This window comes from Nelusetta ayraudi, unplaced genomic scaffold (genome assembly GCF_046127955.1).
Source record: "Nelusetta ayraudi isolate G7.1 ecotype Tasmania unplaced genomic scaffold, CSIRO-AGI_Nayr_v1 ptg000109l, whole genome shotgun sequence".
NCBI classification, from domain to species: domain Eukaryota; kingdom Metazoa; phylum Chordata; class Actinopteri; order Tetraodontiformes; family Monacanthidae; genus Nelusetta; species Nelusetta ayraudi.
Window position 1 is genome coordinate 603,093 of NW_027466159.1, and position 14,604 is coordinate 617,696.

Genomic DNA, 14,604 nt, shown 5'->3' on the forward strand with positions numbered 1-14,604 from the left:
GGAAAGGGTGGGGGGGGAACGCTGCGCGCGACAGATGTGCCTTCACAAACACTGGCACGCGACCGGCCAACGTAGGCTAGATCCGCCCCGCCCCCGCCGCCGCCCCCACCCCACACACGCTTAACCGCGCGCGCGCGCGAGCACGCTCGCCAGGCGCGTCTCTCCGGGCCCCTCATGCACGTAATTACTGCGCCACTCTTCCCATCAACGAACGTCAGCCGCCAACCCCCACCAACCCTCGTACCCCCTCCCCTGTAAACAGCGGGGTATGCAAATGAAGTCGCGAGAGGCAGGAGCCGTGGGAAGCCGAGGGGAGCCGCGTGCGTCTCCCTGCGCGTGCCCCCTCCCCTCCTGCTCCTCGTCTTCCAGCAGCAGCAGCAGCGGCGGCGGCGGCAGCAGCAGCACTTCCAGCAGCTGGTCGGTAATCTGATCTGGACACAAAGGGAGCCTGTTGATGCCTGTTGGGGCAGGTAGACCAGTGGGTGGGGCCAACACAGCCAGGAAACCACGTGGTTTAGAGAGAGAGAGAGAGAGAGAGAGAGAGAGAGAGAGCGAGAGCAGAGAAGATCTGATGAATTATGAACTATTTTGCTGATTGTTGAAACAATAGTTTGAAATGTTTTGGAATTTTTGGAGAGTCGAGTCCTGCGAAAGTGCTGATTCAAGAGCCCCCCCCCGCCCCTCTCCCTCCCCCTTCCATCCGTCCATCCCTTCGTGTCACTGCCTCGCTGGCACCGCACCGTGCGTTGAGTGACGGGGCTCGGAAGTTTTCACTGCGGGGGTGATGAAGACGTGTCAATACCCGCAACCCCCCCTACCACCACCCCGTTTTATTGTTTGATTGTTTTGTTTTGTTTTTGCTCCCGATGTCGAGGTATGAGTGTTAAAAAAAGAGAACTCGATTGCTCGTCACCCCCAACCACCACGCGCGACACACTCACTCCCTATGTGCCCCCTCCCTCCTTCCTCCAACCCACCCGGGTCATCGCTTCATATGATCGATATCGTGTGATGCGCGCCGTGTTTACGTTCCCACGAGCGACCATGTGGTGTCTCCTCTTCGGGGACCAGAAGACCAAAAAAAAGGGGTGAGGGGAGACAGAAAGAAAGAAAGAGAGAGAGAGGGAGAGAGAGAGACACCCCCCACCCCCTCGCCATATGGCCCCGGAGGGCCCATACCGTTACAGGTCCTTTAACATGCTTCCAGTGGAGGAGACGGAGCCCGGGCGGGCGGACAGGACAGCGGCGCGAGGAGACGTGCGCTTGAGAAGGAGGGAGGGATGGAGGAAGGAGAGAAAGGGGAGGAGGAGGAGGAGGAGGAGAGCAGCAGCAGCGGGGAAATAAACGCCGTTTTCTGGATGAGGAGGTGGGGGGGGGGGGGGGCTTGGTGGCAGATGGCTTGTAAGGGGTCTGACGGCGTCTGAAGGCGTGTCGTGCTCCTCAACGCCCCTCCCCCTCATGCACTCCCAGCGCTCAACAGTCCGACCTCAGGGTCTTTGTGCAGCAGCAGTCCAATGGGGGTTCCGTCCAGACAGCGGACCGGAAGTTGGACTGCTGGTTTGCTCACGTGACTCCCGGGTGTTCCTTCCACCCGGGCAGGGCATCACTAGAATCACGCATGCTCACTTCATACCTTTCATAACATCATACTTTACTTCAGGTCCTGGTCCTAGGCTGCACTCACGATACTTCCCGGAGTCTGGAAGGTGTTTTGTTGTGTTATGATGTGATGGTCTGATCTGACGTCATGATGTGACGTCACAATTGTTGCCCGATTGATTACCAGCAGTACCAGCGGAAGGATCAATCGCAGCAGTTAATGATTTTTCCCAGTCCGAACCTCTGTAGAGCTGTAAAACTTCCACTTCCGGTCGATTGGAACCGTCTCTATCTCTCTAATTGTGACGGTCACGGCTCAGAACACACACACACACACACACACACACACACACACACACACACACACACAGGTTTATGAATGGACGAGGACGCTGATTGGTTGTTGGAGGTGATCAGTAACCCGTAGTGACGTGACGTTGAAAGTGAAGGTGACTCCGGATGTGAAGTGGGGGACAGAGAAAAAAAGCGCGTCACCGCTGTGCACCTTGCTACGCGCAATTACAAAAGGTTGAAGAAAAAACAAAGATATATATATATATATATATATATATATATATATATATATATATATATATATATATAATCCTCGTATGAGGGGGAACATGAACGTGCACACTGACAGTGATACACTGCGTTCGTTTCCCACAAGTGCCTACTGGGGTTTTTTTTTTTTTTTTTTAAAGAAAGGTGGTCATTGATTTTTTTTTTTTTTTTTATAGTGTAGAAAAGTGAGTGTGTGTGTGTGTGTGCGTGTGTGTGTGTGTGCGTGTGTGAGTGTGTGTGTGTGTGCGCGCGCGCGCGTGTTCACGGGGAGAAGAAGAAGGGGTTGGGAGATGTGTGTGGTCGCGCGCCCAGTCGAGGGAGGCGCGCGCACACGCTGTTATTGAAGGGAGAGCAGGTGCTGGCCGAATTACCATACAGCTGAGGGAGGGGGGCGGGGGGAACTTGCTGCTCCAGCACACACACACACACACACACACACACACACACACACACACACAGGGAGAGGGACAGAGAGAGAGAGAGAGAGAGAGAGAGAGAGGGAGGGAGGGAGAGCGAGGATAACAAAAGTTTCCCCTCATGTTGGCCACGCGAGCGACTTGGGAGTGCGCGCTCGCGCACACACACGCACACACACACACACACACACACACACACACACACGCACACACACATTGATAGAAGATGCGTGTTTTTTTTTCATCCCAGAATAAGAATGAGAAGAAGGTTGGAGGAAAATGAAACGGGAAGCAGCGCCTCCAGCCAAGGAATGTTTTCTTTAGTTTCCTCCTCAAAGCGGCGAATTCTTCTCACAAACACCAAAAGTGACGTCATCGTTTGCGTGGTGGATGAGGGGGGCAGGAGAGGAGGAGGAGGAGGAGGAGGGCTGGTAAACAATTAACTGAGCTCTGGTTTGACCAAGAAAAACAACTTTTCCATCAACTTCCCACTCAGAAGGTTGAAGGTTTTTGTACTTTTCAAAGGGTGTGTGTGTGTGTGTGTGTGTGTGTGTGTGTGGGTGGGTGGGTGGAGGGTTGGCAGGTTGGGGGTGGGGGCGGCACAATGCACACAAAAAAAACAGGAAGATTTTTTTCCCCATCAGCCAACAGCTGGACAGATCAATCCGACCTCGTGCCATCAATATCCCTACAGAAAAAAAGGGGGCGGTGCCGCCGAGAGCTCCACAAACTCCTTCCAATCGATCAATAAACACTTACCTAAGCCCCCAGCCCCTACCCCCACCCAAAACAAAAAATAAAAAATAAACTAAAAAAAAACAAAAGCTGAGGAAGCCGAGCGGATGTTGACTTCCAACGAGCCTTATCCACGTGCCCTCGAAACTCCCCGTCTCACCGTCCAACAGGTTCTCAAACCCCTCCGCGACGGAGCGACGCGCACTTCCGGTTATCACTCGGCTGAAAATACTTCCAAACCCCCCCCCCCCCCCCCCCCTCGTTTTTTTCCCCTTATTTGTTGGTATAGAGAAAATAAAGTGGCTGTGGATGGAGGTGGAGGGGGAGGAGTAGGGTGAGGAGGTGGGAGGGGGGCACTGACTGGGCTCACATTGTGGAGTAGCAGGGCCAGATTGGGAGGTGAAGTCGACATGGGGAGAGGGGTGGTGGTGGTGGGGAGGGGGGGGGGGGTCTATTTGCATGTTATTACCATAGCATGTGTCGGTCCGTATATAACCGGCCGCGGGCTCCCCTGGCTGGAGACACACATAAGGCGCGCTTGACGGAGAGAGGAGAGAGAGAGAGAGAGAGAGAGAGAGAGAGAGACGTCAGGAGGGGAAGCATGTTGTTGGACCAGTGAAACCAACACCGGGTTCGACCGAGAACTTCACACACAGACACACACACTCACACACACGGGCGCGCTTCCTTGAAGATTCCTCACTTTTTGTCCTCAGCCAGAAACCAGGAGCTCCCGCTTCTTTTTTTCCTCCTGATTCTTCTTCTTCTTCTTCTTCTTCTCCTTGTTTTCTTTCTTTTTTTTCTTTTTTTTTAAATCACGCACTGGATTACACTTCCCGGCGGACCTGGAGGACACGAACGCGTTTGATTTTCACAGACTTGTTTCCTGGGGATTTACTCGGCCGGCGGCTCGACTTGCGGGACATGAGTGAGAGCGGCCGATGAGGAGAAACCACCGAGAGGCGACACAGACGCGCTCGATGCGTCTTCAGCAGCAGAGGGACTGAAGCGCAGGACAGGAGGCAGCCTGAGGAGCGGCCGAGCCCGCCCGACACCTTTCACCTTATTTATTCTTTATTTATTATGTATTTATTTAGGGCCGCTTCGTCCTGCTGACTCTTGCCGTCATGTCCGTGATGCTGAGCCAGGTAAGACCCGCCACCTACCCCTCCCGTCACAGCATCACCCCAGTGTGTGTGTGTGTGTGTGTGTGTGTGTGTGTGTGTGTGCAGCAGCAGCAGCAGCACAGCTAAACTCTGTGTACCCGTGTCTCCTCAGGGGTCCTGCTCGGGGGTCTTTGAGCTCAAGCTGCAGGAGTTCCTCAACAAGAAGGGCGCGCAGGGCAACAGAAACTGCTGCCGGGGCGCATCCCTGGCCGCCTCCGCCTCCTCCTACCAGCAGCAGCAGCAGCAGTGCGAGTGTCAGACCTTCTTCCGCATCTGCCTCAAGCACTACCAGCCCAACGCCTCGCCGGAGCCGCCGTGCACGTACGGCGGCGCCGTAACGCCCGTGCTGGGCTCCAACTCCTTCCAGGTGCCCGACGCCATCCCGGAGAGCGCGTTCACGAACCCCGTGCGCATCAACTTCGGCTTCACGTGGCCGGTAAGTGGCAGCAGGAGCGTGTGTGTGTGTGTGTGTGTGTGTGTGTGTGTGTGTGTGTGTGTGTGTGTGTGTGTGTTGGGGCGGGGGAGGGAGAGGAGTCGCGCCCTTTTGTATGTGTGTGTTGTTTAATGGCAGACTGGGGAGGGCAAAAAAAAAGGGGGGGGGGGTTATGGTGATAATGATGATGAGATGGAGGAGGGAGGGGTCCGTGCGTAAAGACGCACGACTCGGGGCCGTTTGTAAGCGCATGCAGCAGAAAGTTTGCAGGTGTTTGGTTTCAGCGGGGCAGCTTGTGTTCGCCGAGGCGGGGACGGGAGCTCTCGCCTCGGGCCTCTGCTCGATGTTATCAGCGCCGGCCACCTGTCTCACCACGCCATGTGTCTCCCCAGGGGACCTTCTCACTGATCATCGAGGCACTACACACCGATTCCAAAGACGACCTCTCTACAGGTAGGAGGGAGGAAGGGGGAGGGACGCGCACGCGCGCGGGCACACACACACTTCATTCATCCCCTTTATCCGCCTCACCGACGCACTCACCCCCTGCCCCCCTCCCTCCCTCTCTCCCTCTCTCCCTCTTTCTCCCTGGCTGCCGCCCCTCAGAGAACCCGGACCGCGTCATCAGCACCATGGCCACGCAGCGGCACCTGACGGTGGGCGACGACTGGTCCCAGGACCTGCACACGAGCGGCCGCACGGAGCTCAAGTACTCGTACCGCTTCGTGTGCGACGAGCACTACTACGGCGACGGCTGCTCGGTCTTCTGCCGGCCGCGGGATGACGCCTTCGGCCACTTCACCTGTGGGGAGCGCGGCGAGATCGTGTGCGACGCCGGCTGGAAGGGCCAGTACTGCACCGAGCGTGAGTACCACGAGGGGTTGCCGTTGGGTAGAGCGCGCGTGTGTGTGTGCGCGCGCGCGTGTGCGGTGTGTGTAATTGCAAGTTCTGGTGCCGAGTCCCTATAAGTTCTGTGTTGTTCTGGTGGGGTCTGTAACCGGATCCCCAGAGTGCCGTTAGAAGGCAACTTGTGCGAAAACACCACGCCCCCCCCCCCCCCCCCTCTCTCTCTCTCTCACACACACACACACACACACACACACACACACACACACACACACACGACCACTTGATTTATTCTAAGGAAAGTTTTGGGGAATAATCTCACGCGTGCCATAAATTTACATGCGACCTCCCCATTGGCTGGTGCGCTAGTGGGCCGGGCCCTGATTGGCCGAGGCGGGGGAGGTATTGTTTGAAGTGGGCAGCTGCCGGCAGTGAGGAGACAATGGAGCAGCTGTCGAGCACTGGCAACACACTCGCCAGCTGTCCACTCTTATCTACCCCAATCCGAGACATTAAGAGGGGTGTGTGTGTGTGTGTGTGCGTGCGTGTGTGCGCGTGTGTGTGCAGAATGAATAAAAGAGTGTTGACCCGCAGCGAAGAAAAAAGGAGAGAGGGTGGTGGGGTGGTTTGAGGGGGTATGAATGTGTATGTGTGTGTGTGTGAGCGTGTCCAACACATACGCACGCACACACACACACACACACACACACACATTGATTCAAATTCACACACCCCCACCCTTTGTTTCAGCACAATGTTGAGCACAGAAAATTCTTCCACGCTGCTCATGGCGGGATGAGCTTAAGGCAGAAAAAACAAGAAGGAAACTTTTTCCAAGTTGTCGAGTTCCCGGCTCTTAAAATGGCTTTCTTCCCCCTGTCCCTCTGCAGCCATCTGCCTGCCGGGCTGCGACGACGAGCACGGTTTCTGCGAGAAACCCGGCGAGTGCAAGTAAGTGGCCCCTTCCTTCTCTCTCAAACTCCCCCTAGTCCACTGGGGTGTTCATTCATTAGCGGGACATCAGAGGTAATGCGAGTGGGCTGACCGGTGTTTCCCTCCTAATTGCTTCGACAAACAGGTGCAGGGTGGGATTCAAGGGCCGCTACTGTGACGAGTGCATCCGCTACCCAGGCTGCCTGCACGGGACCTGCCAGCAGCCGTGGCAATGCAACTGCCAGGAGGGCTGGGGAGGTCTCTTCTGCAACCAAGGTGAGGAGACAAAGAGGGCGATGTGGACTTTGGGACATTGTGGGTATCTCTAATTGTACCCGGGAAAAAGTGTTTCCTTGTCAACTTTGGTGGCAATTAATCACAGTCCAAAGCTCAAAGTGGATGTCAGGGATACTAAGGCTAGCAGATGACTGGAAAAATCCTGATGACAAAGCAGCTTTGAACTCTGCAAGGAGGAAAAGAGTAATATAAAGAGTCGAGTGGGCCGGCAGACAAAAGGGGCCATTCTGGCCCCACCGCTGTCGTCCCGCCAGTTGTTGGCCTGCGGCTTATCCACATGTGCTGTTGTGTCCGTCCAGATCTCAACTACTGCACCCACCACAAGCCTTGCATGAATGGAGCCACTTGTAGCAACACGGGCCAGGGCAGCTACACCTGTTCCTGCCGGCCCGGCTTCACTGGGGCCAGCTGTGAGACCCAGGTCAACGAATGCGCTGGGAACCCCTGCCGCAACGGCGGAAGCTGCACGGTAAGCACTGTTCTCCGCCACGATGCAGGCAGCGGCTGTGTTGCCCCCTTCTGATTTGACACGGTGCCAGAAAAGACTCCCCAGAAATGTAAACAAGTTAGATCTTTCAAACAGCTGCCAGATTCTGATGCCAGGTCCCGTTATATCTCCACCCTCTTCACAGGATTTGGAGAACACGTACAAGTGCACTTGTCCACACGGCTTCTACGGCAACAACTGCGAGTTGAGCGCCATGACGTGTGCCGATGGGCCCTGCTCCAACGGCGGCCGCTGCACTGACAACCCAGATGGTGGCTACTTCTGCCAGTGCCCCACTGGTTATGCAGGGTTCAACTGTGAGAAGAAGATTGACCACTGCAGCTCCAGCCCCTGTTCCAACGGTAAGAGGGTTTCTGACATTGGAAAGACTAGATGAGATGGAACGTTCCAAAACTTGATTCAAACTTGACTCTCCGTCCTCAGGTGCACACTGCGTGGATCTCGTCAATTCCTACCTGTGCCAGTGTCCTGATGGTTTCACTGGGATGAACTGTGACCACACCGGAGATGAGTGCTCGGCATACCCTTGCCAAAACGGTGGGACGTGTCAGGAAGGACCAGATGGATACACCTGCACCTGCCCACCAGGGTACACCGGCCGCAACTGCAGTTCCCCCATTAGCCGATGCGAACACAACCCTTGCCACAATGGCGCCACCTGCCACGAAAGAAACAATCGATATGTGTGCGCCTGCGTGCCAGGTTACGGCGGAAGGAACTGCCAGTTTCTTCTTCCCGAGCACGCAGCGATCCGTGGCACCGAGGTGCCGTGGATGGCCGTCGGCTCCGGAGTGGCCCTGGTGCTGCTGCTCCTGGCGGGATGCGCCGTGCTCGTTGGATTTGTCCGCTCCAAATCCCAGCGTGGGGGGCAAATGGAGAGTGTGGTGGAAGGAGAGACGATCAATAACTTGACCAACAACTGCCACCGCAGCGACAGGGACCTGGCAGTCCATACCATGCCCACTCCAGGTGTCAAGAACATCAACAAGAAGATGGACTTCTGCAGCAGTGACCCAGATGAAGGCTCGTCGCCGGGGAGGAGCAGCTACAAGAGCCGCCATCCGCCTGCGGACTACAACCTCGTGCACGAGGTCAACCACGAGCAGGCGGCCAAGGAGGCGATGCTGGAGGCAGCCTGCGAGGACAAGTGCCAATCGCTGGACTCCTTCGAGTTTGAGGAGAAACGCAGCAAACGAATAAAATGGTAAATACATTTTTGACCACAAGCGGGACAAACGATGCCAGTTTTTGACATTAACGTACAGGACAACGCTAATTGGGGTTTTGTTTTTAATATCTTCTTCTTCTTCTACCTTGGCAGTGATGAATCAGAAAAGAATGCCCCAGAAATGTCTGCATGTGCGGACACCAAGTACAAATCTGTGTTTGTGATGTCAGAGGAAAAGGACGAATGTATAATTGCAACCGAGGTAAGTTTTTACACCCATTTTTTTTGGTTCAGGTTCTTGTTCAGGTTATATTTCTGACACAATTCACTAAATGTTTTCTTCTTCTCTTGCAGGTGTAACAGGCCTCTGATAGGCTGCCCGTTGCTATGTTTTGCTCTATGGGAGAGTTTTTAAACTCCTTCAGATGCTGCTCTAACCCTAGGGGGAGGTGTCCCGCCTTGAGACTGCTGCTGATACCGAGACGTTTAACTGATATTCAGAGTGAGCTGGTTCTCTACTGGAAACTAAGCGCAGGCAGTGGCGGCCTGTGGGTTAACAGAACTGGCAGGGTAAAATAAAAAAAGGAAAATATTATCAGAGTTTACGGTTAAAGGTAAACTGTCACTTAGCTTTCTGCTTTGGAAAAACAAACAAAAAGGGAGGGGTTAAGTAGAAATAGTGCGACATTACGATTATTAGTTTTTGCAACATTTGCACCCAGGCCTTTTCTTGACCCCACAAGCCGTTGCTGAGCGCAGGAACTGCATCAAACGGTGGATGTTTGGCCATACTGGCCTGTTCTTCACGAGGCTGTTCACACTACACCTGTGGAGACTGTATGTACTTGATCACTGTGTTAAAACTGAAGTGCGTTGTCTTCCCTCCACAACATTTTTACGACATAGTATTGTTCCTTTGTCTTTGCTTTTTGGAGCATGAGAACTTTGAAATTTTTTGGTCTTAATTAAAGAAATGCTTTTTTTTGTTTTTTTTACATACAGATTTTTTGTAAAATAAAGAAAGAAAAGAAGAAAAAAGTTATTGTTTAAAATTATGATTTAATTTAAGTTAATTTAAGTATTTTGTGTTATTTTTATTTTGTATTGTATATTGTGATGTTTGTTATTATTTAAGTTGGCTTTTTTAAATTTATGATATTTGCAAAGGCACTTCAGGTCAACGGGACTTGTTTTATTTTGTTTTCGTTTGTTTGTTTGTTTTAAAAAAGAAATTGTTATTTAAGAGGGATTGTACTGTAAAGATTTTTTTTACTGTCTCCTTTAACCTTTTTGAATGAAGGAATTAGCCAAGACTATTTTTCCAAATAAATATTGCTAAATGTAAAAAAATAATTGTGTCCAACTTGTTTTGTCCATCTGGAACCAAAAGATTGAAAAAAAAAAAAAAAACACTTCTTCTTTGGGGTCTGTGAGCAGAGTTAATCGGTAACATCTGTTGTCCTCCCCTGGCGACCCCATGGTGGGCTTTTCAATGCCGACACTGTTGGCTGCTGCCAGAAGTTGAGAGTGTCTCCCTGGAGATGGAAGAGGGGCCCATTCATAAAAAACAATGTCCCCACGCTAGATTTACCGCTCCTCTTTCTCCCCGAGTGAAGGCGTCAGGTAATTCATGGTTCCCAAATCCACACTGGCAAAGATAAACGGCCTCCGGACTTCCGATTCTTTTGGGGTTCTTCTCCAAATAATTCTATGAAAGAGATTTTTTAATTTTTTTTTATTCCCTCCCTACCAACTCTGAATTTAGCTTTCCTCCAAGTCGTGATGCGTTTCATGTGACAATTACTTCTTTAAACCTTCTGTAGCTTTCGACCCAAATTGCCCGACAAAAGCCGGCGTTTGGCCACAAATAACTGTAAATCATCGGCGCGGCAGAGCTGGCCTCTGGAGGGGTTTTATAACCCCGCTGCATTATCAGCAGACAATGATGGAATTGACAATAGTGGCCACACAAAGGGCCACCCTCGGGAGAGGCTGCGTGTCCCTCGGCATGCTGGGAGAAAAGAGAGTAGCAGCAACAGATGTTGTCGAGTAACAGATGCCTTCTGGCCAGAGTTCAGCGGCGGCCGGGCCGGGGCCTTCAAAGGGCCGAGCTGTATGGGTGGAACACAAAGAGAGAGACAGAGGGAAAGAGAGAGAGAGAAAGAGAGAGAGAGAGAGAAGACAGCTTGTACGTCCTCCTCCTGACAAATATGTTTAGGCTTTTGAGAAATGGTCACCAAACACCTGGAGGGACCTTTTGTGGGCCACCAGCGAACTGACTACAAATGATTCAACAGTAAAAGAGGTCAAGAATATGACAAAGGTCAGACCGCAAAAAGCTGTCAAGTTGTTGAGGAGTGACGCCTGGAGCATGTTACTCCGTGGTTACGATGGCGCTCTTTGTTTAAAGGTGTTCGATCAGACAAGGACGTAACGGCATGCCGAGGTGCTCGTCTGGTGAAAGAGTTATAGTCAGATTAAAAACAAGAACTCGAAAGCGCTGCGTCTCGAAGCCTTTGCAAAGGACGGAACGACAAGAGACAGAGAACAGTCCGGTTAAAATAAGACTGTGGGCGTTTTAACAGCTGTGTCCACCGGACCAGCAATTGACCAATGGTCCAACACAGACCAGGTGCACACATAAAAGGTCTGCTTCCTGGTCCAAATCAGCACGAGGATGATACACTGTTGCAACTTTTCAGTTGGTCCTTCTTTGCGCTCACTTTAAACACATTTTAACTCAAAGGGCCGAGAAATTGTAAGGAAAAGTCCTTTCACTGCAAATGTCATTTGGGTCCTTGGTCATACAGTTTGGGTAGACAACAAATCCCTTGCAATCGCAGGAAATGCTCGATTTATTATATCTAATTTTAGTGCTGATCTGGACTGCACACCAGTATATGAACCGCTGTTACTCCCACGGGTATTGACTGGTTTGAATACAAGCATATCACAGGAGATGCTAGGCAATAAGATGCTCACATAAGAGAAGATGACGAGCCGATGATGATGAGAGCTGACCACAACTTATTTTTGGGATCAGCGAGGTAAGTGGTACGCTTCCTGTGAGTGGAGTGAATGGGGCTCACATCAGAAACAAACACGCTCCAGAGTTCACTTCAAAGTGGACTGACACCACCTCCCTGCAGTGGACAACAGTGCAGTTCTTTAGTTCACATTGGAGATCTCAGACTAACCCAAACGAGCCTCAACCAGACAGTCAACTCTTCAGGGTTTGGTTTCACTGGACTACACAAGACTCATGTGAACGCCCCCAGGAGACAAAGGCAGCCATGACCAAAGGAGCATGGGTGGCCAGCAGGGGGCCTCATATCCAAGAGTCCTTCAGATAGAGATAAACAGCACAAACAAATTGCATTAATGAACAATATAAAAACGTGTGAGGGAAGGCAACAGGCTGACGGCAACTAAATCAAGCAGAGCGATTCTGGATTGTAGGTTGAATTCAACCCTTCACCCAGGTGGGAGCCAAGATTTAGAAATATTTTCCGTTCCTGTAAAGATTTGTGCTCATTCTTCCATGAAATGTTCGGAGAGTCGTGTTTTAGTTTTTGACATTTTTTCAAAGTTCTATGCATCTGTTTAGACAGTATTGGTGTATAAACGCCTCAATTTTTCAGATACAAATGTAATATGTAGCTTTGGATGCTCCAGAACTCTCTCTCTCTCTCTCTCTCACTCACTCACTCACTCACTCACTCACTCACTCACTCACTCACTCACTCACTCACACACACACACACACACACACACACACACACACACACACACACACACACACACACACACACACACACACACACACACACACACACACACACACGAAATACAGAGGGCAGCTGCCTTGGAGCCATAGGTTTTTTTATTTGGAGAAAGAACTCTTTGAAATCACTCATTTTCAAAATTCAATTAATTCATCGAGTACAACATCTAGGTTCTCAGAAAAAAAGTTAAAATCATGCCTTTAGTATTTTCATACATAAAAGATGTGGTTTAACCATGACAAGTGTTTTTTTTCCTCCCTCCCTCCCCTCCCTCCCTCTATAAAACGACACTTTCCTTTTTTGTCATATTCCAACCTCTGTTAAAGAAATATTAAACGTAGAAAAAAGAAACTCCCTCAAAGCGAAATGAAAAAAAAAACAAAAAAAACACAAACGAAGTAAAAAGGCATAAACACAGTACGTTACAATGCGCTGACATGGCTTCGAAGCACACAGATTACAGTACTGTACAAGGGTCCGTCAGACAAAAAGAAACCACTTCCACTGCAGAGGGTGAAACCTCGGAAACAGCTCAACACTGCTTATTTTGCCGAACGCGGACCGCAGCGCGGTGTTGGCAGCTGGTTAATGAGGTAAAGATTTTCCTGACAACAACGACGACAACACCAACAATAATAATAATAATAATAATAATAACAACAAAAAGCAAAAAAAAAAAAAAAAAAAAAAAAAAAAGCACCAAAGTTTTGGCGTTAAAATGTTTACTTTTTAACGTTTTTTTTCTTTTTAAATCTATTATTTTTATTCAGCTTATGAGTAAGTGTGTGAGGCGTTTCGGTCCGGCAACGTTCAGAACCGAAGCCGACGAACAACAGCCGCTGGGCCCGCTTCACGGAAATAAGCAGTTTTTCGTTTTCTTTTCCTTTTTTTTCCGTGAGAAAAAGAGGACATTTAATGCCAATAATAGTCTCAGCTGGAAAGACCTTGTCAATCGGAATAAGTGATACATATTTTTTTGGGGAGTGGTTGAGGTGGTGGTGGCGGTGGGGGGGGGTGTCCTGAAACATCACATCTCGCTGGTTCCAGCTACTCAAGTCAACCAAACTTTAAAGCCGAGCGACCATGAAAAGTCCTCTAGGGGTCGCCACTGAGGGACCCGATAGAGAAGCAGGGACACTGAAGGTCTTTTTTTTTTCTTCTTCTTCTTCTTTTAAAGATCGCCTTGTAGGCATACCACAAAAAAAAAAAAAAAAAGGAAAACACAAAATAGAAAACAATCTCAGGCCAAATACTTCTGGGGACGACAACATCTACTTCTCATGATGTGCAAACTCAACTGTGCATAGAGATCAAATCCTAATAAATATTAAAGTGATAACCAACATTATCACCAGTTTGACTTGGTCAAAACTTGAAAGGGGTGATTGTACATTATCATGATTAATTTAGTTTTACTAAAACATTACAAAGGTTTTTTTCTTTAATAGTGCTGCAAGAAAAGCTTTTAGTTATTCTTGTTTATTTCATTTTTTTCTTTTTTCTCTTTTTTAGCAACAAACACTTCCCATGTATTATCAACCAGAACCCCAAAAAGACAAAAAACACAAACACTTAATAAAAATCCCGATAAAAATCATTGATTTGTCATAGTTGTAAGTTTAACTTCCTCTAAATGGCTTTTCACTTTATTCTGTTTTATTTTATTTTTTTTTAAACGTTTTGCCTCGTTTCTGCATCAAAGGCTCGTGAGCGACAAAAAAGTAGCACAGGAAAAAAAAAAACTGAGCGTCGCAGCGATGTACAGGAACTTTACACTAAAGTACGTTAAGTAAGTTTTTTTTTTTGTTTTTTTTTAAGAAAAAAGAGAAATCATAGAGTAAACAGATGTGTTTTGAGCTTTCACTGTTTGTTGGTTTGATGTAGCTTTAAAGACCAGGAGCACGGTGCCTGTATTGGACCGCCGAGGTAATTGTCGGTGTGTGTGAGTGCGTGTGTGCATGTATTAGACTACGTACGTTTAGAAACAAGCCGAAATGTTTTTATTTTTCTCTCTAACGCTTCTTTCCGTTCCATCACCAAAAACAAACAAAAAAACATTTCATTTGAGGAAAATAGTGTCCCTCCGAGCCACCAGGAGGCGCTCATTCTGGTTTTCGAGGTATATGATCCTGGGGGGCGACCAACGGCGCCTGT

The 14,604-nt window shown here is 49.8% G+C and overlaps 1 protein-coding gene across 1 annotated transcript; it reads left to right on the forward strand.

Moving 5' to 3' along the window:
- The first annotated feature begins 3,836 nt into the window (after nt 1-3,836).
- dla (deltaA) lies at nt 3,837-10,018 on the forward strand. Its single transcript, XM_076048785.1, has 11 exons — nt 3,837-4,462; nt 4,593-4,916; nt 5,306-5,366; nt 5,520-5,777; nt 6,650-6,710; nt 6,838-6,968; nt 7,289-7,458; nt 7,622-7,838; nt 7,921-8,701; nt 8,819-8,927; nt 9,020-10,018. The coding sequence occupies exons 1-11, from the start codon at nt 4,442-4,444 to the stop codon at nt 9,023-9,025; spliced, it is 2,139 nt and encodes a 712-aa protein (XP_075904900.1). The 5' UTR covers nt 3,837-4,441; the 3' UTR covers nt 9,026-10,018.
- The last annotated feature ends 4,586 nt before the right edge of the window (nt 10,019-14,604 follow it).

Bases quoted from the DNA above. Each gene is read 5' to 3' on its own strand.
- dla (XM_076048785.1), top strand. From the start codon at position 4,442: ATGTCCGTGATGCTGAGCCAG. The intron at 4,917-5,305 runs GTAAGTGGCAGC...GTGTCTCCCCAG, and splicing joins ACTTCGGCTTCACGTGGCCG to GGGACCTTCTCACTGATCAT. The intron at 6,969-7,288 runs GTGAGGAGACAA...GTGTCCGTCCAG, and splicing joins AGGTCTCTTCTGCAACCAAG to ATCTCAACTACTGCACCCAC.